General features: G+C 44.5%; 1 protein-coding gene across 1 annotated transcript in view; it reads right to left on the minus strand.

Annotated features, from left to right (window-relative positions):
• The window catches only part of KCNQ3 (potassium voltage-gated channel subfamily Q member 3), a 297565-nt gene that overhangs the window by 5342 nt on the left and 265581 nt on the right, over window positions 1-26642 (minus strand). The window contains exons 10-14 of the mRNA XM_073632266.1: window positions 17845-18047; window positions 13312-13411; window positions 7449-7580; window positions 1177-1290; window positions 245-323 (exon numbers count right to left, since the gene is read on the minus strand). Coding sequence (XP_073488367.1) covers window positions 245-323; window positions 1177-1290; window positions 7449-7580; window positions 13312-13411; window positions 17845-18047 — 628 coding nt within the window. The remainder of the gene's footprint in view (window positions 1-244; window positions 324-1176; window positions 1291-7448; window positions 7581-13311; window positions 13412-17844; window positions 18048-26642) is intronic.

Consider the following 26642-nt stretch of genomic DNA (forward strand, 5'->3'; position numbering starts at 1 on the left):
TTCACATGGCTTTGCTTAACAACATAGCCATGTCACACAGCTCTGGAGTCCAACATGGCTTTGGTTTGAACAAAGGCAATTTTTGACAACGTTTTGACAAATGCTAAATCCGTTCACTGTGAAATAGAGTTTGGCAGCTCATCCCTATATCTGGGTATGACCAGGATCAACCCTGTCCTTCTACAGGCTGTTTGAACATTTCACAAATAAACACCATTGCTTAAAATGTTGGTTTATACTGTACCTGTCTTTCCACTTTTACAAATTTTCCCATCATACTTTGGTCTTCATATTCTGATGCTTTGGAACCATAGGGATCATGCCTGAAAGAGGAGAACGAAGTCTCATGGATGATATTTTGTGAAGTAAAAAGAACCTGTTTCTCTTTTCCTTCAGTGCTCAGAAGCTGCTCAGCTGTCTGTTAAATACCAGCCTCTCGTTGTTACCACAGTGACTCACCTGGTTACCATTAACCTGCCTCATTAGTCCAGCCTACAGCCAGCCTCTTTTTACTATTTAAGCAGCTTTGCTCATTTCCTCCTTTCCCTTGCGTGGTCTATGATCTCTAAGTGCTTCCTTCCTGTACTCCTGTGTATAACTTCCCTTCCGATTCCTGATCCTGAATTTTGCTCCTGACTATGCTGACTTTTGGTTTCCTGACCCTGGCTTGTCTCATTACCTGCTCTGGCATCCAAACCCTGGCTTCTGTTTTTTGATTACGTTCCTACACTTATTTCTGCCATTTCATTAAAGATGTGATTTTAACTGCACTTTCTGTCTCCATCCGGTTTTTGGTTCCTGACACTGGTTTAGCATTGGGACCCTTCCATTGCTCTTAATAGATGCAAGCCAGCAGTCTGAATTTTCAAATGCCTGGTTGGTTGATAGAGTTCTGTACATAGTGCTCTGATTGATGGGTCTAGTCCTGTGGAATGTTGCTCCAGATCAGTTGGCCTTTAGTACAGAACCCAAATGTAACAGCACTAGAGAACGGCTGGTTCATCTAGGAATATTGCGTGTATGCATGGAAACAGTAACCGCTTCAAAAAAGAAACATGTCAAGATTTCAAATACATTTTGTAATTAGGAAATAATATTCTCTAGAACTTCTTCTGGTCATCTTAACATATAATAAACTGCATGAAATTAATGGCTTGATCATCAGGGCCATATTACCTTGGAGACTGTTGAGATGGATAGCTGTATCCTCCACCAAGTCCACCCATTCCTTTCTGGGACTTTTTATGTTTGGGGGTGGAAAGAGGACCTGGAGCAAAAACCATATCTATTCTGGAGAAGAAGAAATTAAGACAGGAATTTTCTATGTATTCTGAAAAGTTAGCTGTAGCACAAGTCAACAACAGAAATTAAAGGATCAGCCCACCCCAAAGAAATATTTTGATAATAGGTGGAGCCTAATTTAAAGAGTCAGTCTTTGGCTACGTTTAGGTTTTTGTAGTCCAGCAGTGCAATCTGTGTCATAACGCCTGACTCTACAAAGCCATAGGAAAAGATAAGCTGCACTTATTCAAATTTAATTTTTGGTATCTTTTGTAGCAATACCCCCACAGGGGTTGCAGATGACTGGGTTCCCCACTCACACAGCCAGGCAACAAGCATTTTCCACACTTTCTCCAGACACAAGGAATAGTCTTTGAGCTTGGTTCTTGTTGTTTTATTAGGGGTAATAACATGGATGGGGAATAAGAATTATGGGATGCCCAACTTGATTGCAACAGAAACAGGGACAACTTCTTCCTCCTGAACACTGACAGTCTGATGATTAACAGATGCAAGAGCCCCTTAAGGACTAGGAACTCTCAGTCTCTTGGAAAGTAGCATAAAGTGTTGTAGGCTGCATACTAAAGTATCTCCAACTCCACTGTAGACACTGATCCCAGCTCTACCGACTGCAGGAACTACCAGCCATCCCGGCTGCTCCTTCACCAGCCTACCCAGCTGCTCCTTCACCAGCCCACCCAGCTGCTCTGAAGATCTAACGGGGCAAGGGAAAGGAAAGATTAAGCACAATGCTGTCTTCCAGAAAGGCTTGCTACATGTGGCAGTCTCTCCCCTTGTGTATCCCTAGGTGTGCTGATGTACTCAAGTTGTCCTCCTTGCTTCCTGCTGCTCCTTAGGCAAGATTCCTTTCAAACTGAACTGCTGTCAGGATCCTCCCAAGCCAGCCAGAGCTGTAGGCTGAGGACAAGGGGCTCCGCTCCAAGGCCACCGACAGTCTCTTCAGCACTCCATCTTCCACCCGACTCTCCTACTGGCATGACTCATCCATATTTAAGGGCTGGCTCAGCCACCCTGCCAGGCCCACTGCCTGCGAATTGGCCAAGCACCCCTAAGTATGCAGATCAACCCTCCTGGCCTCTGCACTATAGCTTCTAGACATTTCTTCAAACTTCCAGAACCAGGGGGAGGCACCAGAGACCTGCCTTTGTGAGTAATCGAGCCTGACATGCAGTAAACCCATGACCCAATTAAGACTCACAAGTTAACTATGAGTCTTAAGATAAATTTGCCTACACTTACACTAGTAGCACACTAGAGGGTGCTACACTTTATTCATCAGGACAACATGAGCAGAGAGTACACACCTGGGACTTCCTCCTCTATAAGAAATTTCTAGTGGTACTCTTTGTTCATGCTGTATGGATAAATAAAGTTACCAGCATTTGGATTTTCTGCAGAGTGCATCTGGTCTTTTCCTTTATATTTGTGCAGTCTGTGGGGCATAGGATGAGCCCCAGGGCCGTTTGAAGGAATTTGGGGGCCCCAGGCAAAATGGACATTGAGGCCCTCCCAACCCCCCCCCCGCACGCACGCAAAGCCCCCCCCCCCCCGTGTTCTTTTTAACCCCCCCTCCCTACCGCGTACCGCGCGGCAGGAGATTCAGTTTTCTGTTCCCGGCCGGCCAGACTGAAAGGAAGTGAGCACTCAGTGTGTGCACTTGCTGTCAGTCCTGCCGGGAACAGGAAACTGAATCTCCTGAGTCCTGTACCACGCGGACTGCAAGAGGAAGGAAGAGGAGCTCGGCCACGATACAGGTTGCAGCTTATAGGAAGCGGCAGCCGGCGGCGCGGCTGGGGCCCCAGGCCAGCTCGGGGCCCCAAGCAATTGCTTGTTTTGCCTGTCCTGTCGCGACGGGCCTGATGAGCCCCTGCTGGCTTTTAGCACTTGATCTTCCATGATGGTGACCCGGATTTAGGGCTTGGGAGTAGCATATTTTATATTTTTGTCAAGATAATGCCCGAATTTCTTCCTGTCCACCTGGAGAATTTGAGTGTTCCCTCCAGGGTTCATGTGTGCCACCTACTCCTGCTGCGCTCTCCAAAGAATGAAATCCAGCAATAAGAGCCAGTCAGGGTCTGCCGCATGCATATCAACTGACAGGAACATGATAATAGCAGAAGAAAACAGAGCCTATAGAGAGACTGAGGGACCAATTTAAAACAGAGTACGGATATCACAATCCAGTCAAAACTACAATATTGTGGCCCATTTACAAAATGCAGGCCATGATGTAGAGCCTGCAGTGTCCTGCATAGTAGTCTCTGCTTAATGCTGCAGAAAGAACTCAATGACTGGAAAAGAGGCTAGTCACATCTCACATGATTTCTATTGATAACATGACCAGGCTAGAATCTCCTCCTCTGATTTCTTTCTCTTCAAGTGTATGTCAAGGCAAAATAAAAAAACATATTTAGCACATCTCTGCAATACATACACATGTAGCGCTGGTAGATTTGCGATCTACCATCTGATAGGTAAATTTAGTAAATTGCTCGTTAGGGGAAGTTAGATTTGCCTCTGTTCCAGCTTGGCTGACGTTGCATGTGTATACTGGGCCGGTGGGTGTCGTTGTTACTATCGGCTAGTGTTGGAAAGGCAACATGTCAAAGCGTATGGATGCTCTTCTGTCCCGGAGACAACTCGGTGGAGGTGGTCCTCCGAGTGGGATTCTGGGAGAGGGTATTTATGGGACAGACGCCATGTTTTAGGGTCTTTTTTTTACAGCCACCTGCTGGCCCTCCTGGCCGACAGGTATGCGTTAGAGTGCTACCTCGTGCTCCTCCGTTACGGAGGCCCGCGTCACTGTGGCGTGTGGGTGGGCCCAGAGGCTTGTCTGGGGCCTACCACAGCAGCCGAGGAATGGTCCTGAGCTGTCTATCCTGAGTGAAGAAGCTGGACAACCGAGGAGATCCCAGGGGAGGACCCGTCATGGAAGGATCATGCAGAGTGCTGGTCTGGAGAGGGGCCTGGTGACTCGGTTGGAGGACGTATCTTAAGTAACTTTACAGCATAGTGTTACCGGGTTTGGCTTAAAGGTTCAAGCACTGTGACTGACATTCACCGCAAAACCAATACATCCTGTGGCAGAGGATCGTACGGGTTCATCCCAAGCAAGTCTGTGGCAGAGACTTTTGTTCCTGCTACGAACTGGCTGCTAGGCAAGTGAGAGAGGCCTATCCAGGCGAGCAAGGAGTGTGTCCCACGAGGGAAGCGCATTCTACTGTAGTATTCAACCCTAAAGGACATTTGTCAAAAATCCTACAGAAAGGTATTTGAGCTTTCCCTGCAGTTTCCCTTCTGCCTCTTTCCTGCTACTTCCTTCGTTAATTGTTCAATAAAGCATTGAAAACGCACTCAAGTGTTTGGTGCTTGTATCGTCCGGAGGTAAACTCAACGGAACCCTAGACCCGGTGCCAGTTAAACAGAGGGAAGGAGAGTGAAGGTAACAAGCCCACTTAAACCAGCAGCTCCGCCGAGAGTTATTGCTACACACATTTCCCAATATTTTATTCCTATAAAAACACTAAAAGTAAAGAAAAATAATTGTTTACGTGCCAGAAACATATTCAATTATTTATTTTCTTTTTTGAGCTGACAGTACAGTGTATCTTGAGCTTGGAAATCTTAAGATGTGTGGTGTCAGCCCTGCCTCCTTCATTTCTGATGGATTACAAAGAACACAGATCTCTCCTCATCTCATCCTCCATCCTAATCTCAAAAACCGCTCCTCATAACCTCCAACCTCTCTAACTCATCCTCCCTCCTCATCTCTAAAACCCCTCTTCATTTCCTCCCCCTCCCCAACTCATCCTCCCTTCTCACCTCCACCCCTTTAATCTCATGCACCCTCCTCATCTCCAAAACCCCTCCTCATCTCCCCCCTTCACCTCATCCTCCCTCCTCATCTCCAAAACCCCTCCTCATCTCCCCCCTTCACCTCATCCTCCCTCCTCATTTACTAAACTCCTCCTCATTTCCTCCCCCTCCACAACTCATCCTCCCTTTTCACCCCCCCCCTTTAATCTCATGCACCCCCCTCATTTCAAAACCCCTCCTCATCTCCCCCTTCACCTCATCCTCCCTCCTCATCTCCAAAACCCTTCCTCATCTCCCCCTCTTCACCTCATCCTCCCTCCTCATCTACTAAACCCCTCCTCATTTCCTCCCCCTCTCCAACTCATTCTCCCTCCTCACCCCCCCCACCCTTTAATCTCATGCTCCCTCCTCATCTCCAGAACCCCTCCTCATCTCCCCCCCTTCACCTCATCCTCCCTCCTCATCTACTAAACCCCTCCTCATTTTCTCCCCCTCTCCAACTCAACCTTCCTCCTCACCCCCACACCCTTTAACCTCATGCTCCCTCCTCATCTCCAAAACCTCTCCTCATCTCCCCCCTTCACCTCATCCTCCCTCCTCATCTACTAAACCCCTCCTCATTTCCTCACCCTCTGCAACTTCTCCTCTCTCCTCATCTCCAAAACCCCTCCTCTTCTCATCCTCCCTCCTCATCTCACCCCCTTTTCACTTCATCCTCCACCTAATCCACAAAACCCTTTCTCATTTCCTCCCTCCTCCCCATCTGCTCTTCACCCTAACCCCTACTCTTCTCTCCATTTCATCGCCACAACAGCTAAGCACCTGGAACACAGAGCCCCAAGTAACTGGAACACAAAGCTCTAAAGCCCAAAAGCAACTGGAAAACAATGCTTTTTTTCACGCTTTTTTCTTAAAGCAGAGCTATGGCCACATTTAATCTGTATTGCTTCTATATACAGTGAGCCCTGAGAGTCAAAAATAATATGGTAAAATAAATTTGTATACTTCGTAGTCATACATAATTGTCAAAACACCAGCAATGCCAAGATTGTAGCTTATATTAGCACCATTCAGGCAATGGTTAGAGATTTCTGATAGCTGTTACCAAGGCCACCATTGGAAATCATGGGGCCCCATATAGCCTGCCTTACAGGGGCCCAAGCCCCCCCCCCAGTCCAGTGTTTCTAATCTGCTGTACGTGATCCATGGTACACAGGACTTTAAATACATTATTATGCATGCACAGCAATCCCTCAGTCATGGTTCCCAGCAATTAAATAAAAGTTCCCTGGGCAGCCAGGCCCCATCAGTTCAGCAGCAGGGCCTCATTTTCAGGATCAGGTGTAATAATCCGTGTTGCAGCTCCCAACAAATAAATTAATATAGAGGAAGAGACCAACTGATGGGTCCTGGGGAACTTTTATTTAATCACTAAGAACCATGACTCTTGGAATTACTGTACCCAGAGGTGTTTGAACAGTCCCCTCACTACCCCTGGGGAATTGATTGGGCCCAGGCCCCATACAGGAGGGCTGACTCTACCCCTCTTTTGGCGGCCCTGGCTCGCAGTCTCCGCTCTATATCATCCCAAAGGTTTTCTATCGGGTTGAGGTGCAGGCCAGTCAAATTTCTCCACCCCAAACTCGTTCATCCATGTCTTTATGGACCTTACTTTGTGCACTGGTTCGCAGTCATGTTGGAACTTCAAGGGGCCATCGCCAAACTGTTCCCACAAAGTTGGGAGCATGAAATTGTCCAAAATGTCTTGGTTCCCTTCACTGGAACTAAGGGGCCAAGCCCAACCCCTGAAAAACAACCCCACACCATAACCCCCCCTTCACCAAATGGTTTGGACCAGTGCACAAAGCAAGGTCCATAAAGACATGGATGGGCGAGTTTGGGGTGGAAGAACTTGACTGGCCTACACAGAGTCCTGACCTCAACCTGCTAGAGCACCTTTGGGATGAATTAGAGCGGAGACTGCAAGCCAGGCCTTCTAGTCCAACATCAGTGCCTGACCTCACAAATGAACTTTTGGAAGAATGGTCAAACATTCCTATAGACACACTCCTAAACCTACCTTTGTTAAAAAAAAAAAAGACACACTCCTAAACCTTGTGGACAGCCTTCCCAGAAGAGTTGAAGCTGTTATAGCTGCAAAGGGTGGACCACCTCAATACTGAACCCTACGGACTAAGACTGGGATGACATTAAAGTTTATGTGTGTAAAGGCAGGTGCCCCAATACTTTTGACAATATAGTATATGAAAGCCACACCATTTCATAAAATATACAAACCAGTGTTCCTCTATTCCAAAAATTTCCCTTACCTTGACTGGAGGTATTTAATCCTAGAGAGCATATCCAGATGTCCGGCAGAATATTGCTCTATGACATCCTTCACATCATAAGGCCGCAAAGTCTCCTTAAATTTCTTCTTATGTAGCAGGAACTGCATTATTCTATATGGGAGAAAACCAACATAAGAACATACACAAAACAAGCAATTCCAGTTCAACCTCAGCCAGCAACATCATTAAAGTGAACCCATCAGTCAATTTAACTGTAGAAAAGTAAAAGTCCTGCTTCGAAGCAGGTAACACAATATGTCTGCTAGGACCTTATTCAAAGCTGTTTCTAGCAATTGTGGGCACCACTTTGCTTAGGCCCCTTTCACACTGGAGCGGTTTTCAGGCGGTATTGCGCTAAAAATACCGCCTGAAAACCGCCCCTAAACAGCCTCCGCTGTTTGTTCAGTGTGAAAGCCCGAGGGCTTTCACACTGAAGCGGTGCGCAGGCAGGGCGGTGAAAAAAGTCCTGCAAACCGCTTTTTGGGAGCGGTGAAGGAGCGGTGTATGAAGATCTGGAACACAGACATCCCACCAGGTCATCCGGGTTTTTCGTGTTGAATGGCGACATGAGGATAACCTAAGGGAGCCTGGAGATTTACCCCCCATAGGAACACCGGGAGCGTCAGCAAGCTAAAAGGCCTTGGCTAGGCTAAAGCCACTTGCCCTTTTATGCTTGCCATCTGGTAAGCAGGCTCTACTACTAGGGTGGATTGTCACTACTGCTTAGAAGTGCACGGTGGTGGTGTTTTCACTTTGAAATAAGGACTTGGAGAAATCCCCTTGATGTCATTTATATGAACTTTTAATAATTTTAGCGCAGCTTTTTACAGGACTCTAGATTTTGGTGTGATCGCACTATATGCTGCTGCTTATATGTTTTTGTGTTAGCGCGGCTCTTCCTATTTTACAAACTTTGAAACTTGCATGTAAATTAAAATGGCGAAGGATTACAAACAATCGCAATCGCTTTGGCAAGGCGGCTCCCACAGCGCAAGGTTTTCCTCAATGGGCACCCGACAGTAGCTCAAACCATAGATATATAGAAATGAGCGCCAGACCAAAACCGAATGAAATAATCCAAGATAACTTTAATTGTTGCTAAATAAGTCATATAAAAACAACCAACGCATTTTGGTGGGCTGCTCAGCAGCTGCTGTTTAGTTTAGTTACTCCATGTGGAGATTTAAACTGTCGGGAAGGGCATGCCAATATACGGAATTGTGCACTGGTTCGAATACCTGTGTACAGACGCAGGACGGCACAAAATTGTGGAGGCACGCAAATACATGAGTGGGAATGTGCATATGTTTGTCACTGATGCTGGCGCTAAGGGCACTTTCACACTGAGCAGCGCCGGGGGTAATGCGCCGCTATTTGTAGCGGCGCTTTACAGTCGTTTTTGTGGTGCTTTTTGGCTGCTAGCGGGGCGCTTTTAACCCTCGTTAACGGCCGAAGAAGGGTTAAAAGTGCCCGCAAAGCACCATTGCAGAGGCGCTTTGCCGGTGCTTCGATGGCACTGCCTATTGATTTCAATGGGCAGGGGCACTTTAGGAGCGGTGTATACACCGCTCCTACAGCGCCCCAAAGATGCTGCTTACAGGAATTTTTTGACCACCCTGCCAGCGCACCACTCCAGTGTGAAAGCTGGAGTGAAAAGAGAGGCGCTATTTTTAGCGCTATATCATCTGTAAAGCACCTCAGTGTGAAAGGGGTCTAAGTGAGTTTATTAAACTGATCTTGCTGCACATGACCAGTGATGTCTCATGTACAGCATTGCCATGTAACTTGCTTTCTGCATCTCTGTATTTGACTATCCATTATAAGTGATGTAGCACCCTGATGTTTAGGCAGGGTTGCTCCTAAATTTATTTGCCAAGTGATAGTTCCCTTGGCTAATTTTTAGGAGGTCAACTGATTTCACCCTAATTCTGGAATTGCTGCACTCCTCTCTTCTGTCGCTAGATGACCAGGTATCTGATGACATTAGATAAGACAAGGGCATTGCAAGGACAGATTAAGAATAAATGGGGGTGTCTCAGCCAATGGGCAGTGATTTTCTTGGGTCCCTTTGCCTGCTGGGAGAGCCTATTTATTTGGGTGAGGTCAGGTGATCGAGGTTCACTTGGACGGCTGTCTGGGTGGACACGTGTTGTATTCTCCCGGGCTGCTAGACCAGAAACCTAAGGCCTATCCTGGGGACATCTGGCTGCTAGGCTGTCTAAGGGCATATCCAGAAGCAACAAGCAGCGTAGGGTTGGGACTGCGGGCTTGTAGTTTAACCAGAAGTAACGGTTCCGCTGGCCAGAGAACCTGTCATGGTCAGAGGAAGAGGGGGGGAAGCTGTTACCACTAAGGGACCATCCACCTTGTTACCGGGGACCACTGTGAGTAGCTGAAGCAAGTATCAGAGCAGCATTCTCACCAACCGGGGACAGTAAAGAAGTATGAAAAATTCAGCAAGTTTCAAGCCAGGGACCCAGCCAGTGGAAGTGACGCTTGTAGAGCATTAGAGTGTTCCAAGCCAGGGACCAAGCAGGCCAGTGGGGTGACGCTTGAGGAGTATCTGTGAGTGCCAAGCTAGGGACCCAGCAGGGACACGGGGGTGACGCTTGAGGAGGATACTGAGTGAGAAGAGCACAGAGGATCCAGTGACAGTGGATCAGAAAGTCTAGTGAAAGACTGGGAGCTCTGTGGAGTGAAGTTCTACAATAGGCGATTGTAGAAGAAGCAAAAAATAACCTTTGTTAGAAACTGTTACAAGACTGTTGCCAGAGGAGACAGCATTCCTACCCATGCAGATGTGGTGTCTAGCTGGATACCTTTCCTTGCATGGCTGTCTGCCTATAGAAGTCTCGGAGTAATTAACATTGCCTCTACTTAAAGGTGTCCTGGCCCCACCCACTCTCCCACAGTTCTGTTGAGACAATAAATCTCTTTGCATTCAAGAAGTGTCTGGCGCCCATCAATCCACCATTACACCCACCATGCCTTGTAACCCACTCTACACAGAAGGATGTAGGCTGTCTCTGGCTCTGGAGCTCACCATTAGGCCTAAAGAGACTTTGTTACAGTTACATAGTTAACTTTTTCAAGCTGGTTAGCCAGCTTGAAAAAAGACACAAGTCCATCCAGTTTAACTATAAAAATAAAGGAATAAATAAAAAATAATATCATACATTCCCATATACACAATCCTAGATCAACCCACAGTTGATCCAGAGGAAGGGAAAAACCCCAGCAAAGCATGATCCAATTTGCTACAGCAAAGGAAAAAATACCGTCCTGATCCCCCGAGAGGCAATCGGATTTTCCCTGGATCAACTTTACCTATAAATGATAGTATCCAGTTATATTATGTACATTTAGGAAAGAATCCAGGCCTTTCTTAGAGCAATCTACTGAGCTGGCCAGAACCACCTCTGGAGGGAGTCTATTCCACATTTTTACAGCTCTTACTGTGAAGAAACCTTTCTGTATTTGGAGATGAAATCTCTTTTCCTCTAGGCGTAAAGAGTGCCCCCTGGACCCCCTGGTCCTCTGTATTGACCATAAAGTAAAACCTGTGTTGACCAAAAAAGTAAAAATAACTCAACACCAAGTTCACTATATGGACCCCGTATATATATTTGTACATGGTGATCATATCCCCCCTTAATCTCCTCTTCTCAAGAGAGAATAGATTCAGTTCCTCTAATCTTTCTTCATAGCTGAGCTCCTCCACGCCTCTTATCAGTTTGGTTGCCCTTCTCTGCACTTTCTCCAGTTCCCCGATATCCTTTTTGAGAACTGGTGGCCAAAACTGAAATGCATATTCCAGATGGGATCTTACTAATGATTTGTACAGGGGGGCAAAATGATATCTCTCTCTCTGGAGTCTATACCTCTCTTAAAACAAGAAAAGACTTTGCTCACTTTGGAAACCGCACCTTGGCATTGCATGTTATTATTGAGTTTATGATCTACCAGAACACCCAGATCCTTCTCCACTATGGATTCCCCCAGTTGTCCCCCCACCTAGTATATATGATGCATGCATATTCTTAGCCCCCAAGTGCATAACTTTATATTTATCAACATTAAACCTAATCTGCCACACAGTCGCCCAATTAGATACTGAGGTCGGCTTCTAAGTTGGAGACATCCTGCAAGGATGTTATTCCACTGCATAGTTTGGTGTCAACTGCAAAGACTGAAATGGTACTTTTAATCCCAGACCCCATATCATTTATACAGGTATTAAAAAGTAAGGGCCCCAACACTGAACCTTGGGGTACACCACTGATAACCTTAGACCATTCGGAGTATGAATCATTAACCACTACTTTCTGTATTCTGTCTTTTAGCCAGTTTCCTATCCATTTACAAACTGATATTTCCAGGTCTGTAGACCTTACCTTACACATTAGCTTTGTGCGAGGAAACGCTTTTGCAAAATCCAAGTATACAATGTATATATTGACCTGGCCTGCCTTAGCTACTCCTGATATCCACCTGTGCCCACCATGGCTTGCATTTAGATTACACTTCTACCTGCTCCTTCTATTCTTGACTAGCTCGTCCATTACTCTCCCCGGCCTGAATTCCATCTACACATCTGCCTACATGATTTACTAGATTTGACCATCAGTTACCGATACGGCTGCCCAGCCAGTCTCCGTTGGTCACCTGCCTCCTGCTGAGCAAATCTCTGCTGATCATCTGCCCACCCAGTCTCTGCTATCACCTGCTGCCCAGACAGTCTCCACTATCACCTGCTGCCCAGTCAGTCTTTGCTGATTATCTGCCTGCTGCCCAGCCAGTCTCTGCTGATTATCTACCTGCTGCCCAGCCAGTCTCTGCTGATTATCTGCCTGCTGCCCAGCCAGTCTCTGCTGATTATCTACCTGCTGCCCAGCCAGTCTCTGCTGATTATCTGCCTGCTGCCCAGCCAGTCTCTGCTGATCATCTGCCTGCTGCCCAGCCAGTCTCTGCTGATCATCTGCCTCCTGCCCAGCCAGTCTCTGATGGTCATCTGCCTCCTGCCTGACGAGTCTTTGCTGATCATCTGCCACCTGCCCAGCCAGTCTTTACTGATCATCTGCCTCCTGCCCAGCCAGTCTTGGCTGATCATCTGTCACCTGCCCAGCCAGTCTTGGCTGATCATCTGTCACCTGCCCAGCCAGTCTTGGCTGATCATCTGTCTCCTGCCCAGCCAGTCTCTGCTATCACCTGCTGCCCAGACAGTCTCTGCTGATCATCTGCCTGCTACCCAAACAGTCCCTGCTGATCCTTTGTCTGCTGCCCAGCCAGTCCTCGCTAATCCTCTATCGCCTATCTACCCCTACCAGCTGCTGGCAAGAACTATAAGGCATTCGTGCCACTGTGTGCCCTCGCACCACCTGTTCAATTCAACAGGGCCCTGAGCTAGAGGTGTAAAAAAAGGCCACCCTCATCACCTCAGGTTCCTCCATCAAGTACATGAAACCAATACTGGTTCTACTATAGACCTGTAAAGTCACCATTTACAAAGTCCTCCCAAGTGTTATCCTATGTTGAGCCTTGATGAAGGGGGGTGCCCATCGAACATATTTATTGTGTCCTTTTTTCTACAGACATAGCTCAAGCCCCATAAGACACAACAGATCAGGTCAAGGAGTGGCTGCATCCAGTGGGGTTGATTAAATGAGGTAAAGCTCCATTTTGCAATGAATACCCAATCACGTGTCTGGAACATAAAAAAACAGCACTTTTTGCTTGCACGTGATTGGATGATAGAAGTCAACAGTCTATTTGCTGTTAGTACATCAATCCCATTGCTGCTATAACAGTTTAACTGTGCTTACAACAAAGGAAAGACATTTACCTAGAAGCATGGATGACCACTTTTATCGTAGGGATTAAATCCTCCAACAGATATTCATTACTGTAGCCATCTGCCATAGGGTCCCCTGTTGTTCCGGCATCTACAGAGAAAGCAAGATAATTATCAGAAATAAGAGAACAATGCTGCCTTATTACGTCCTACCTGATGAGAGCAGGAAATCACTTTTTTACTTTGTGGGTCCTTCTTACTATAACCTTCTGGGTTATACTTTCCAAGGCATACTCCATAGAAGCCATAATAATCCTAGAAAGTTTTTTGCCGTTTGGAATAAATAGTTCTATAATATTAGGCTGTCTTTGCTCATAGGTGTGCGCAGCCTATTGCATTAGGGTGTGCACCCCAAAGCTCCAACACATATGCGTTTGACATATTTACCGGCCTCTTCCCCGCTCTCCATCCTGAAACAATGGGAGGAAGGGGGAGCAAGGGAGCACATGGGAGACCCAGGCAGCAAAAGGAAGAGGAACAGGGAAATGAGGGGTGGCGGGAGGAGGCATATATTAGTACCAATCCCCTATATTTGTCTCCTGTGGCAGCTGAATGTTGACAAAAGGGAGAGGAGAAGCCTACTTTCAGCTGCTGCAGGAGGAAAATACAGATCGGTTCCACTAAATTCCACCCACGCCACCTCTCCTGTCCAGGTTCTGAGGGTCGGCAAGGAAGGGTTGTGGTTTACCTGTCATCTGCCCACCATTGACAGGTTGCCAACCCCAAGATTAGGGTGTGCCCAGGCACACCTGGCACACCCCTTGCACACGCCTATGTCTTTGCTACATATCAGTGGTTCCAGATGTATAGCTAGCATAGGTTCACACTAGTGCTGCTGCCTAATCATTTGTTTCTTGTTTTTTATGTATTTTTTTTTTGCTTCATTCATTTTTTTGTATAAGGAGGAGATTGGTTGTTAAATTCAAAACCCTGCCAAAAACGTACCAAAAATGCACGTATGTGCGCTGTGCTTGGGTAGTTGTTTTTAAAGGCAGGTGAGACATCAGAAGTCTACTAGACCCTTGATATCTCCATAAAGAAGAACTGTCACTCCTCAAAGCTATCACAAGGGGGGCAAACACAAACACGCACGTAGGTCCAGCATGCATATGTAAACAGTTATAGCACCACACATAATGTATTGCTGCAAATGTTGGAGTGAGAGCAATTATTCTAGGGCTATAATTCGCAATTAAATATAAACTGATAACCTGTAAAGAATTTTAAAGCATCACCTATGGACAATTTTAGGTAGCATAACTTGTCACCATTTCACGAGCATGCGCAATTTTAATTCTTGACGTGTTTGGTATTTATTTACTCAATGCAACATCATATTTTATATTTTACTAAAAAAAATAGGTAATAAATTGTGTTTGTGAGCTCCAAAACTTATTTGAACCCCGGAAGGTTTTAGCCCCTTCGTGACCAGGCCATTTTTTGCGTTACAGCACTGCGTTAACTGACAAGTGCGCGGTCGTGCGATGCTGTAATTTATGTCCTTTTTTCCCCCACAAATAGAGCTTTCTTTTGGTGGTATTTGATCACTACTGCAGTTTTTATTTTTTGTGCTATAAACAAAAAAAGAGCGACAATTTTGAAAAAAACACAAAACAATTTTTTTTTTACTTTCTGCTATAATACATATCCAGTAAAAAAAAATGTAAAAAATCGAATTTCTTCATCAATTTAGGCCAATATGTATTCTGCTATTATTGGTAAAAAAAATCCCAATAAGCGTATATTGATTGGTTTGCGCAAAAGTTATTGCGTCTACAAACTATGGGATTGATTTAGGGATTTTTCTTTTTTTTTTTCTTTACAAGTAATGGTGGTGATTAGCAATTTTTAGCAGGACTGCGACATTGTGGTGGACAAATCTGACACCAATGCCGCGTACAAACGACCGGACTTTCCGGCAGAAAAGGTCCGACGGAATCATTCCATTGGACATTCCGATCGTGTGTGGGCTTCATTGAACTTTTTCTTTCCAAAATTCTGACGGCCCTAGAAATACAACATGTTTCAAATCTTTCCGACGGAATCAGTTCCTATCGGGAAAAAACGCTCGTCTGTATGTTATTCCGACGGACCAAAAACAACGCAAGGGCAGCTATTGGCTACTGGCTACTGAACTTCCTTTTCTAGCCCCATCGTACGTCATTTTGTTCTACATGAACAGACTTTGGTGTGATCGTGTGTAGGCAAGTCCGCTTCAGCGGAACTCCATCGGAAAGACTGTCAGAGTTTATTCTGACGGAAAGTCCGGTCGCGTGTACGCGGCATAAGTGACACTTTTTGGGGACCAGTGACACCAATACAGTGATCAGTGCTAAATAAAATGAAATGCACTGTCACTGTATAAATGATGCTGACAGCGAAGGGGTTAACACCAGGGGCGATCAAATGGTTAAGCGTGTCTGTAGGAGGTGCTTGATAACTGTGGGGGATGGTCTGCCTGGGTAAACACAGAGATCCATGTTCCTGGAACACAAGATCTCTATATTCTCCCCCGACAGAATGGCGATCTGCAGGAGAGAGACGAAACCCCTGGAAGTCTCACAAGGAGGGAGAGAAAAATTAATAAATAAACTAAATGTTTATGTATAAAACTCCTTAACCCAAACACGACGGCCCCACATCCTACCTATAGAGCCCCAATCTTATTTTCCCGGTGCTCCTAAAAAACAAAAAAAAAAACAAAACAAAAAAACAGGTAATTTAAAATTAAATATTAAGGGGTGGGTCTCTGGAAGATTGCACAATATGCCTACCCGTTCCACCCTAATTCCGTGTGTCCCTCCCTCTTGCCCTGATAATTCAATTCCACCTAACCCAATCCTTTAGATAGATAACCCAGAGAGTGTTATTTAATATATATAAAAAAAATTAAAAATAAAAGGGGGTGTACTTCTAAACGTGACAACACCATCCCACCTATAAAATTCAATCTTATTATCCCTGTGCATCTAAAGATTTATAATTAACTGGGTAAATTCAAACTTAAGCGGTGGATCTCAGGACGATTGCACAGAAGAAAAAAGAAAAAACGCCTCCCTCTCGTTCCACCCTGAATCCGTGTTTCCCTCTTCCCCTGATACCTCAATCCCATTTCCACCAATCCTTTAAACAAATAAATTACCCCCAAAGTGTTAGTAAAAAAAAAAAAAAAAAAAGAAAAAAAAAAAAAGGGAGAAGAAACCTAACATTTTAAATGTTTCCCCTTTCCCTCCCCCCCCCCCCCCCCCAGTGGTGGTAATCTCCCATGTGGATGTACTACTTTTATGACTACTTATATAACCCATCCCCATCGAGCCTGAGCGGCACACATACATTTTCCATGTCACAGAATGGCGATCTGCCTTGTTTACCTGCCTTGTTGGCCATTTTGCCTCTCTGTGGAACGATTGCGGGTGGCCAGACCCGCTGATTGGCTCGCCCTCTGGCCAATTGGCACACACGCCCCACAGAGACTACTGCACGGAGCGGCGTACAGGTATGTCGCTTCGCGCAGCCGGGCCTGCCTTGCCACAGTAAAAGTGCGGAAGACGTTCCGGAAGCAGTTAATGTATTTTTCCTGAAAATTTACATTTGACAAATGGCTGTGAAAATATTGTGTGACATAAAAAATTTCAATAGCCACTACTGTATTCTCCAGGGTCTCTGCTTTCAGGAAACATATATTGTTTGGGTGTTCTATATAATTTGCTAGCAAAAAAAAAATGCTGATATTAACATGTGCATGAAAAAAAATAGAAAACTGCCCTAGACAGCTAGTGGGTAAAATATATGTGAACCCTTGACTTGTAAATCAACCCTTTCAGCTAAAAAAAAAATAAAAAATCAAATTTTATATATATATATATATATATATATATATATATATATATATATCATTGTAAATTACCTTTTTTTTTTGTTTTTGAATAAGTGATCTGTTCTCAGCTGCATAAGGGGCTTAGAGAGCTGTGGGTAGAGAAACAGCAGTATACTGATCTTCCCAGTAAATGGCTGTGTGGGGGAGGGGGATGTCAGCACGAGTCTTGGCCACTGGAGGACAGGTAGAATGTACCCCCAGCACAGCCAGAAAAATCACCACCCTGAGAAGGATGTGCTTTCATGGTCAGTTTGAAATTTGAGAGCAGGGGACTGGCAGGAACACCAGGTATTTCACACAAAGGAAGCAATGCAAAGAGAACAGGATACTCTTTAAAACAAGTTCATGGTACAACAGACACATATCAGGAAGATTAAATGTTGGGGTAACATATTCTTTAATGAATACAGGGCTGAGTTATTTGTGTCTTCTATATCTGCCTAGAGATTAGCTGTACATTTCACCTGTTCAAAATTAACTTCAGTATTTCTCAACTCTGTGCTATAGAACACAACTTTATAAATTCCTTCTTAAAAGAGATGAAGTGTTTCTGCAAAATATAACTAGACCCCTAAATACTACATACAATATATATAGGCTGACTAAGTGGAAATTCAAAGCTTTACTATTTAAAGAGCTGTGATTACCTTCTGAACTTTGCCAGAAGGCATAGGCTTTCATCCTTAGTGCAGTACGGAACCGCTCCTTGTTGCTCACTCCAATGTTTTTTGGCTCTTTGGAGGGACTTTCTTCTACGCCTTCAGTGTTCAGTGGGGAAAAAGTTTTGGCTTTTGGACTGGTTCCACGAGGATTGGACAGGCGTACTCGATCTAGAAGACTCCACCTTTGACTGTGAAAGAAAAAAAACATTTTAATAGAGGCCTGTAAGGAACTATTATTTGTAAATTAATTTAACCAAGCTTTCTACAATATTCTCAGATGGGCAGATGTCTCCGGAAGGATGGCTTGAGATACATCAGATGGTCCTTACATTGATGACTTCATTTAGAAGATCTTTCCTAATATTAGGAAGGTTGGCTGTATGACACACAATTTTTAATTCTTCTATTTTCTCCAAAGCAGGGTGAAGGGTATGCCTTTATTACAAAATTTTCCAACAAGCTGGAAAACTCTCAAGAACATCCTTAGAGGTCTAAGGTATTCAAATGGAAGTTATGCAAGCAAGATGACTATTAATATATATATAGTAGTAGTAGAGTAGAAGTAAATGAGACCAGCTTGACATCCCCTGGAGAACTCAGCACAAAAGTTGCATTATAAACACACTACTGCTATGGTGCCCAACATAGAGATCTGATGACCACATGAAGCTCTTTAGCACTCAGTGACTGTTCTCCTGAAGTTCTCATTGACTAGGAGCCAAGGAAAGGAAAAATATTCAGATTGGCTTCTGCTGCCTAAATGGTTTAGGTATATTTCTTTACTTCGTGCAGCTCATTCCCTTTTCTTTTTTTTTTTATTACCCTGTAGTGAATCTTGGTGAGCAGAATATCAAAATGCTGCACCATTATTTTGTAAGTGGTTGTAGGAAGCACAAATGGTTGTAAAAAAAAGGCTAGCACAGTGTTTCTCAAAATTTTTTCAGTCATGGCACCCTTTAAAACTCTCACGGCACTCCATTCTAAAATTTAAAAACTAACCTAAATAGTTTTAGATAATGCACTGGCCTCTACACATGTAGGGCACCCATCATTAGAGGTGATTTTTATTTTTACAAAGCAATATACTGTTGCACACTGGTACTGACTATTATTCCTGTGTTTCTCTTCTCCCTCAGTTTCTCTCCCTCATTCAGCTAATGTGACTCCAGTGCGGATGGAAAGGGGCAAACAAGGATGTCCTCAGGTGAATGGCATCCTCTTTATCAACCTATGATAGCACTGGTTGTTAGGAATCTGGCAGCTGGCCTGCACGGTAACCATGGATGTAATGCTGCACAATAAAAACCTGTGGCTTTGGGTAACAAAAAAAAAAGCAGGCTTGATTCACCCATCAGCTTGTTGCCAGTTTTTGGGCAATTTGTCAAGGAACCCCTGAAGAACCCAGGAGGAACACCAGGGTGCCACAGCACCCTGGTTAAAAAAGGCTACACTAGTAGACAAGTGTTCATTTGAACAATCATACAAAAGTTCTCATCAGTACATTCAACAATGGACGCATGGATTCCAATGGGTTTTTTTTTTGTTGTTGTTTTTTTTTAGAAGCACATGATTAGACCCTGGGGCTCCAATTGGCTTCAAACAAGGGTGGGCTCGAGGCGTAGAGCACTGTGCCCGGAGCACACCCAGTTGTGTGATATTAGCGAATGAATATTTGCTAATGTCTTCCTGTTTCTCCTCCCGGCCATGTGGCGATCGAGCGACTGGCGCGGGGGGGGGGGGGGGGGGTGGTTGTCTGGGGCGGGTGGGTTTCTTGGCTGGGGGGGCCACGGGCAGCCACCCCCCAGGAAAATTAAGCACCAGCCGCCACTGTTTGAAAATGATTTTGGAGTGAATGGACTTCCCCCAACAAAAATACATTTGCTGTTAGAAATTTGTTCATTTCAGAAAAGTTTCAGTCTTGCTCCTTTGAATTTTCTTGTCACTGTAGTGAAAAACTAAACATCGATTTGACCCCGCTAACCATTAGACAACACAAAAGAAACTTTTTTTTTTTAATGAAATTTGACTAGTGTATGGCCAGCTTAAACGATAAGTTCACCTTTTAACAAAAAATAATAAATACACTTTTTTTGCAGGTAAAAAAAAAAAAATGTGCATTTATTTTTCATTTTTTTTCTGGAGCCTCTAGAATCGCACCAATCGTCAGCAGATCGCTGGTGCCCTTCAGGTCTCCTACAGATCTGTCAGTGTAGTTAATTGAAAACGACCGCAAAGGCTGTCGGGACTTGTAGTTTTCCATTCACAGAATGGTTGTAACATATATGTTACAAAAGGTGAACTTATCCTTTAACAGTCTCATATAACATGTCATCCGTCTCTGTTTCCTGTAACAAGCCTACAGTTTCAAACCACTCCCGTAGCAGATATGCAGTCTCGAACCATCTCTTGTAGTATGTCTACAGTCTAAAGCCTTGTACACACTGTACGAAAATCAGAAGGGGATTGTGGTTTGACAGGCTGTTGTCCGAAGTTCTTACCGTTAGTACGCTCCTTTCAACAATCTTTTTCCAATTTTCGGATGACAGGCTAGTAAATTTTTGTCAACCGACAGCTCCTCGGCAGATTTTCATATGGTCAGTACACAAATCCATCACACAAAAGTCGAAAGTACAAACATGCATGCTCGGAATGAATGCTTGCCAAACACAAAATTAGCAGAAGGGGCCCAAAGGGTGGCGCTCAAGAGCTGAAATTCATCGTAGTACATCACTACGTTCGTGTTTGTGGCACAACAATTTGTGTAACGTTAGTATGCAAGACAAGATCCTGACACACGTCCTTTTGACAAAAATCAGATGCTTGGTTGTCCAATAAGCGTACCGTGTGTACGAGGCTTAAGGCTTCCTGCACACTAGCGTTTTTCATAAGCTTAAAAAAAGCTAGAAAAAAATGCTAGATGAAAAAAACTGATAATAGCATTTTTGTGCCAGCTTCTAGTAGCATTTTAGAAGCTTTTTGAAGCATTTAGAAGCTTTTAGGAGCATTTAGGAGTATTAGCATTTTCCTGACAGACACCATGGCAGACTATGTGTGGTTTAACCCCGCCTCCTCCCCAATGCTATAGGACCCCACTCCCATAAATTTGAGCTCACCACTAGAGACTGCGCTCCGACTACCTGTTTGTCTTGCACTCAGTAACAGAGGGAAGCGAGCTTCGTCAAGAACGATTGCAGGCTGGATCGTCCAGTCCATCCAGCAAGCTTATAGAGCTAAGGGCTTGGCTCCTCCAGAGACAGTGATGGCACATTCCACCAGGGGTATGGCAGCTTTGTGGGCAGCAGCCGGCATGCGGCTTCAGACGTCATCTGTAAAGTGGCCCCACGGGCCTCCATTAATACATTTATGTCACATTACTGTATAGAGCCTGCGCCTCTATCTTCTGTGAACTTTGGTTTAGGAATCCTGTCGGTTGACGGGCCAAATTAAATTTCTTTTGATCAGCATACCCACCCGTGTGGACTGGCTAGTTATTTCCCACACATAGGCTGCCATGGAGTCTGTCAGGAATACGGAAAATTTATTATCAAAAACTTACCATAATTTTCTTTTCCTGATGGACTCCATGGCAAATGGAGTTCCCACCCATCGGTCAAGAGTTGGCTAGTAATGGAACACAGTCTCTAGTGGTGAGCTCAAATTTATGGGAGTGGGGTCCTATAGCATTGGAGAGGAGCGGGGTTAACCCACACGTAGGGTGCCATGGAGTCCATCAGGAAAGGAAAATTACGGTAAGTATTTGATAATACACTTTCCGTTTTATTAGCATTTTAGAGTACATGTACACAAAAAAAAAAAGCTAAAAGAAAGCTGTTAGGAGCATTTCAGTAGCATTTAGGAGCATTCAGCGGTTTTTTTTTCTGCTGGAAAAAACGCTCCAACAAACCTCTAAAAAAACATTTTTAGTAGTGTGCATGGACACATAGGATAACACTATTTTGCTTCTAGGAGCGGAAAAAAATGCTAATACCAGCTTCTAAGAGATGAAAAACGCTAGTGTGCATGGAGCCTTACAGCTTTCTGTAGCAAAGAAACTGAAATATGCTGTATGTGCAACCCTTAGATATCAGAGGGCTGCACATCTTTTATCAAGTAAGCTAACCGCCAATGCTCTAGAGGATTTTTCACAAGTCTATAGCATATATAAGCTCACTTAGACAACAGCAGCTCAATTGGGCTCATCATTTAGTGTGGAGGGCATGACCTTGTGAAAGTAACAGAGCAGTAAAGTACCAACAATGGATCGAGCATAGCCTGCTTCAAATATTCAGTAGACAAGACCAAATTAAAATGATGCTCCTCAGATGCCCCTGTTTGTTATCCCAGCTGATTGGCCATACTGCTTGCAGGTGCTGGTTGGGCTGAATAGAGGCTCATCAGGCACGTTCAAGACTACAACAAAATGGCGCCGGTCCGCACCCTGCTTCAGCATACAGTAAACCTTTCTGTTAAAAATGGTTTCAGCTTAGTCTCCTACCCATGGGAGAACCCCTCTGATGCATTTTACCCAATGTAGGGGCTTAATTGTAGAGGGTAGGAGTCTGGGGTAAAGCCATTTTTAACAAAGAAAAGTTTAGGCCACTTTCACACTGGATGCGTTTTACAGGCATTTTTGTGTTACAAATAGCGCCTGAAAAGCACCTGTAAACTGCCTCTTCTGCAAAGCCTGAGTGCTTTCACACTGGGGCGGTGTGGAAGCGGTGTACACACCGCTACTAAATTACCCCTGCTATTGAAATCAATGGCCAGCTTTGCAGGCACTTTGGCAGCGGCCCTTTGCGGGCGATGTAACCCTTTTTCAGCCGCTAGCGGGGTTTAAAAGCACCCCGCCAGCAGCCGAAAAGCACCGATAAAACTACGGTAAAGCGCTGCTAAAACTAGCAGCGCTTTACCGTCAACATGACCAGCGCCTCAGTGTGAAAGTGGTCTTGTATCCTGAGCCAGCGTGTGGATGGGCGCCATTTTGTTGTAGCCCTGCTTCAACTATTGTTGCAGTGGTCATTTTTCAATTAGGCACAGTTAGTGCAGTAATTCTTGTGTCCAAAAAGACTAGAATCTCTAAAATCAGTGCTGTATAAACATCTTGATTAAAAATAAAAATAAACAAATTTGCAAATTGCAATGATTTTTGGACATTAGCCAAAAGAAGGCAAAACATTTTTCTTGTCCTTTTCCAATATACATAGACAGACACGGTCAACTAGGAGAGCTATGTAGCAAAGTCTCTGGCCTTGTCCAGTCTACTGAGAACTTTCCAAGCCAAAGATAGCTGACATCCTACTGTATGTGGTGGGTTGTGAGGCATAGTGGGTGCAAGGTGGACAAAGTTATTGGGCGCCAGACACTTCTTGGATGTAAAAGAGGTTTTCATTTCTCTTAACAGTCCTTTTTTGTATTTTTTGGGGAAAGGTGGTTAGGGCCAGGACACCCTTAGATAGTTGCTAATTCAATTGGCAGACCCTGAGACTTCAATAACAGAACAGCCATGCAGGGAAAGACCCCAGCAAGAAGCCACATCTGTCTCCTATGGTAACAGTCTTTAACAGTTCCTAACTCAAACATAATAGTCTTTCAGCTCCACTACAACTGCCTCTTGTAGTTCTTCAACATTGAGCTCCTAGTCTTTCACTAGACCCTCTGATTCACTGACTCTGAATCCCTTAAGCTCCTCCAAGGTTTGCAGTGGTATCTCCCTCAAGCGTCACCCCCGCTTCTCTGCTGGGTCCCTAGATTGACGCTCCAGATATTTCTCAAGTTTCACCCCTGCTAACTGTCTCGGTCCCTGGCTTGACTCACAAGGCTGCTCTGCAAGCGTTTCCTCCGCGCGTTGGGTCCCTGACTTGATCACCGCCTGAAGTTTCCCGATTCTCCATCGTGCCCTTTCCATGAGAATATGGTTTCGGTACTTGCTTCAGTTACTCACTGTGGTTCCTGGTAAAGGTGGTTGGTCCCTTTGTGGTGACAGCTTCCCTTCTACCTCTGACCACGACAGGTCCTCCGGCCGACAGAACCGCCACTTCTGGTTGGACTGCAAGCCGCAGTGCCAACCCTGCACTGCCCTCCTACTTCTGGATTGGCCCTCACACAGCCTGATGCCCCCGGTATAGGCCAAATCTCCGGGCTAGCAGCCTGGGGAACACGACACACGTTCACCCAGACAGCCGTCCAGGTGGCACAGTATATAGATCACCTAAATTCACCCGGATATATACGTTTTTCCAGCAGGCCAAGGGGTTCAAGAAAACCCCTGCCCATTGGCTGAGATACCCTGTATACTCATAGCCTGACCTTGAGTTGCCCTTCTCATATCTAGTACCAACAAGTACCCGGTCACCTAGTGGTAGAAGAGAAAATGGATCTCTAACGATCAACCAAGATAACTATTCGTGGCAAGTAAATTTGTGAGGAGCTCCCTGACTAAACCCCAGAGTGCTACAGCTATAAAATGCAATTATATATTTAACCAGTCAGTAAAGAAAACTACCCAAACCTGAGTACCTGATACCCAAATAGAGCAAAAAAAAGGGAAAGCTATATGCTGTACAATAAAGGACCAATGAAAGTTGAACAAAGTCATAAATATGATCACCCCAAAGGAAACAGGAAATATATGCTATATCAACACTTCATTGTATTATGAGTGTTGTAGTATATTTAACATGCGCCTTTTTAAAACTATTATTAAAGTGATATTAAAAGCTCATTATTTTGTTTTGTAAATAACAAACATGTCATACCTACCTGCAATGGTTTTGCACAAAGCAGCCCAGATCCTCCTCTTCTCAGGTTCCACGCTGGGCAGCGGGCCCCTCCCTTCTGCCTAGTGCCCCCATAGCAAGCAGTTTGCTATGGGGGCTCCTGAGCCACTGCTCCGTGTATTTATTCATACACAGGGTGTGGTTCGGCCACACCCCTGCTCCCTCTTCATTGGCTCACTGGCTGTGATAGACAGTAGCGGGAGACAATGGCTATCACTGCTGTCTGACCCAATGAGGGAGAGACCAGGAAGAGCTGAGGCTCTCGTGCACATCACTGGCTCAAGATGGGGCTCAGGTAAAAAAAAATTGGGGGGGGGGGGGGCTGGGGGCGCTGCTGCACACAGTAGGTTTTTTACTTTTATGTATAGAATGCATGAAGGTAAAAAAACTTCAAGCTTTACAACCACTTTAAGTTAAGTTAAGTTATTTTATTGTGTAAGTCAAGACTGCAGGAGGTTTGAGTGCAGGCAACCGGCACTAGATTTTTTTTTACAGGTCTTGGAAGAGGTTAATTATAGACCTATGAGATTGAGAATGACCAGCTCTGAGTATTAGGGGTCTAGGGAGGGCAATTGGGCATTTTGGGGTTTTTTTTACAAACATGAATGATTACTTTTCCTCCAGTGTCCAAAATGCCTAATGCTTTTTAAACAACATACTGTAGGCTTTTAGTCATATGGCCAGCACTAGAGGAAACCCAGAGCAGAATTTCCTTCTGGAATTTCTTAGAACTTTCTCATAAAATGGCAAAGCTTCTAATGCTTTCCTACTCTTTCCAAAAATAAAAATACATACACTGTATATACAGCAAATATATATATATATATATATATATATACATATACAGTGCCTTGCAAAAGTATTCACCCCCTTGGCTTTTTACCTATTTTGTTACAGTACAGCCTTTAGTTCAATGTTTTGTTTTTTTTATCTGAATTATATGTGATGGATCAGAACACAATAGTCTAAGTTGGTGAAGTAAAATTAGAAAAATATAAACATAAAACTATTTTTCAGAAATAAAAAACGAATAATTGGCATGTGCGTATGTATTCACCCCCTTTGTAATGAAGCTCATAAAAAGCTCTGGTGCAACCAATTACCTTCATAAGTCACATAATTAGTGAAATGATGTCCCCCTGTGTGCAATCTAAGTGTCACATGATCTGTCATTACATATACACACCTTTTTGAAAGGCCCCAGAGGATGCAACACCTAAGCAAGAGGCACCACTAACCAAACACTGCCATGAAGACCAAGGAACTCTCCAAACAAGTAAGGGAAAATGTGGTTGAGAAGTACAAGTCAGAGTTAGGTTATAAAAAAAATCCCTAGGAGCACCATCAAATCTATCATAACCAAATGGAAAGAACATGGCACAACAGCAAACCTGTCAAGAGATGGCCGCACACCAAAACTCAGGGATCGGGCAAGGAGGGCATTAATCAGAGAGGCAGCACAGAGACCTAAGGTAACCCTGGAGGAGCTTCAGAGTTCCACAGCAGTGACTGGAGTATCTGTACATAGAACGACAATAAGCCGTACGCTCCATAGAGTTGGGCTTTATGGCAGAGTGGCCAGAAGAAAGCCATTACTTTCAGCAAAAGAACAAAATGGCAGGTTTTGAGTTTGCGAAAAGGCATGTGGGAGACTCCCAAAATGTATGGATGAAGGTGCTCTGGTCTGATGAGACTAAAATTTAACTTTTTAGCCATCAAAGAAAACACTATGTCTGGCGCAAACCCAACACATCACATCACCCAAAGAACACCATCCCCACTGTGAAACATGTAAATACAGGGATATTCTTGAGCAAAACCTGTACCACTCTGTGTGTGATTTGAGGCTAGGATGGAGGTTCACCTTCCAGCAGGACAAAGACCCCAAACACACTGCTAAAGCAACACTTGAGTGGTTTAAGGGGAAACATGTAAATGTGTTGAAATAGCCTAGTCAAACCCAGACCTCAATCCAATAGAAAATCTGTGGTCAGACTTAAAGATTGC

This window comes from Aquarana catesbeiana, linkage group LG05 (genome assembly GCF_042186555.1).
Source record: "Aquarana catesbeiana isolate 2022-GZ linkage group LG05, ASM4218655v1, whole genome shotgun sequence".
NCBI lineage: Eukaryota > Metazoa > Chordata > Amphibia > Anura > Ranidae > Aquarana > Aquarana catesbeiana.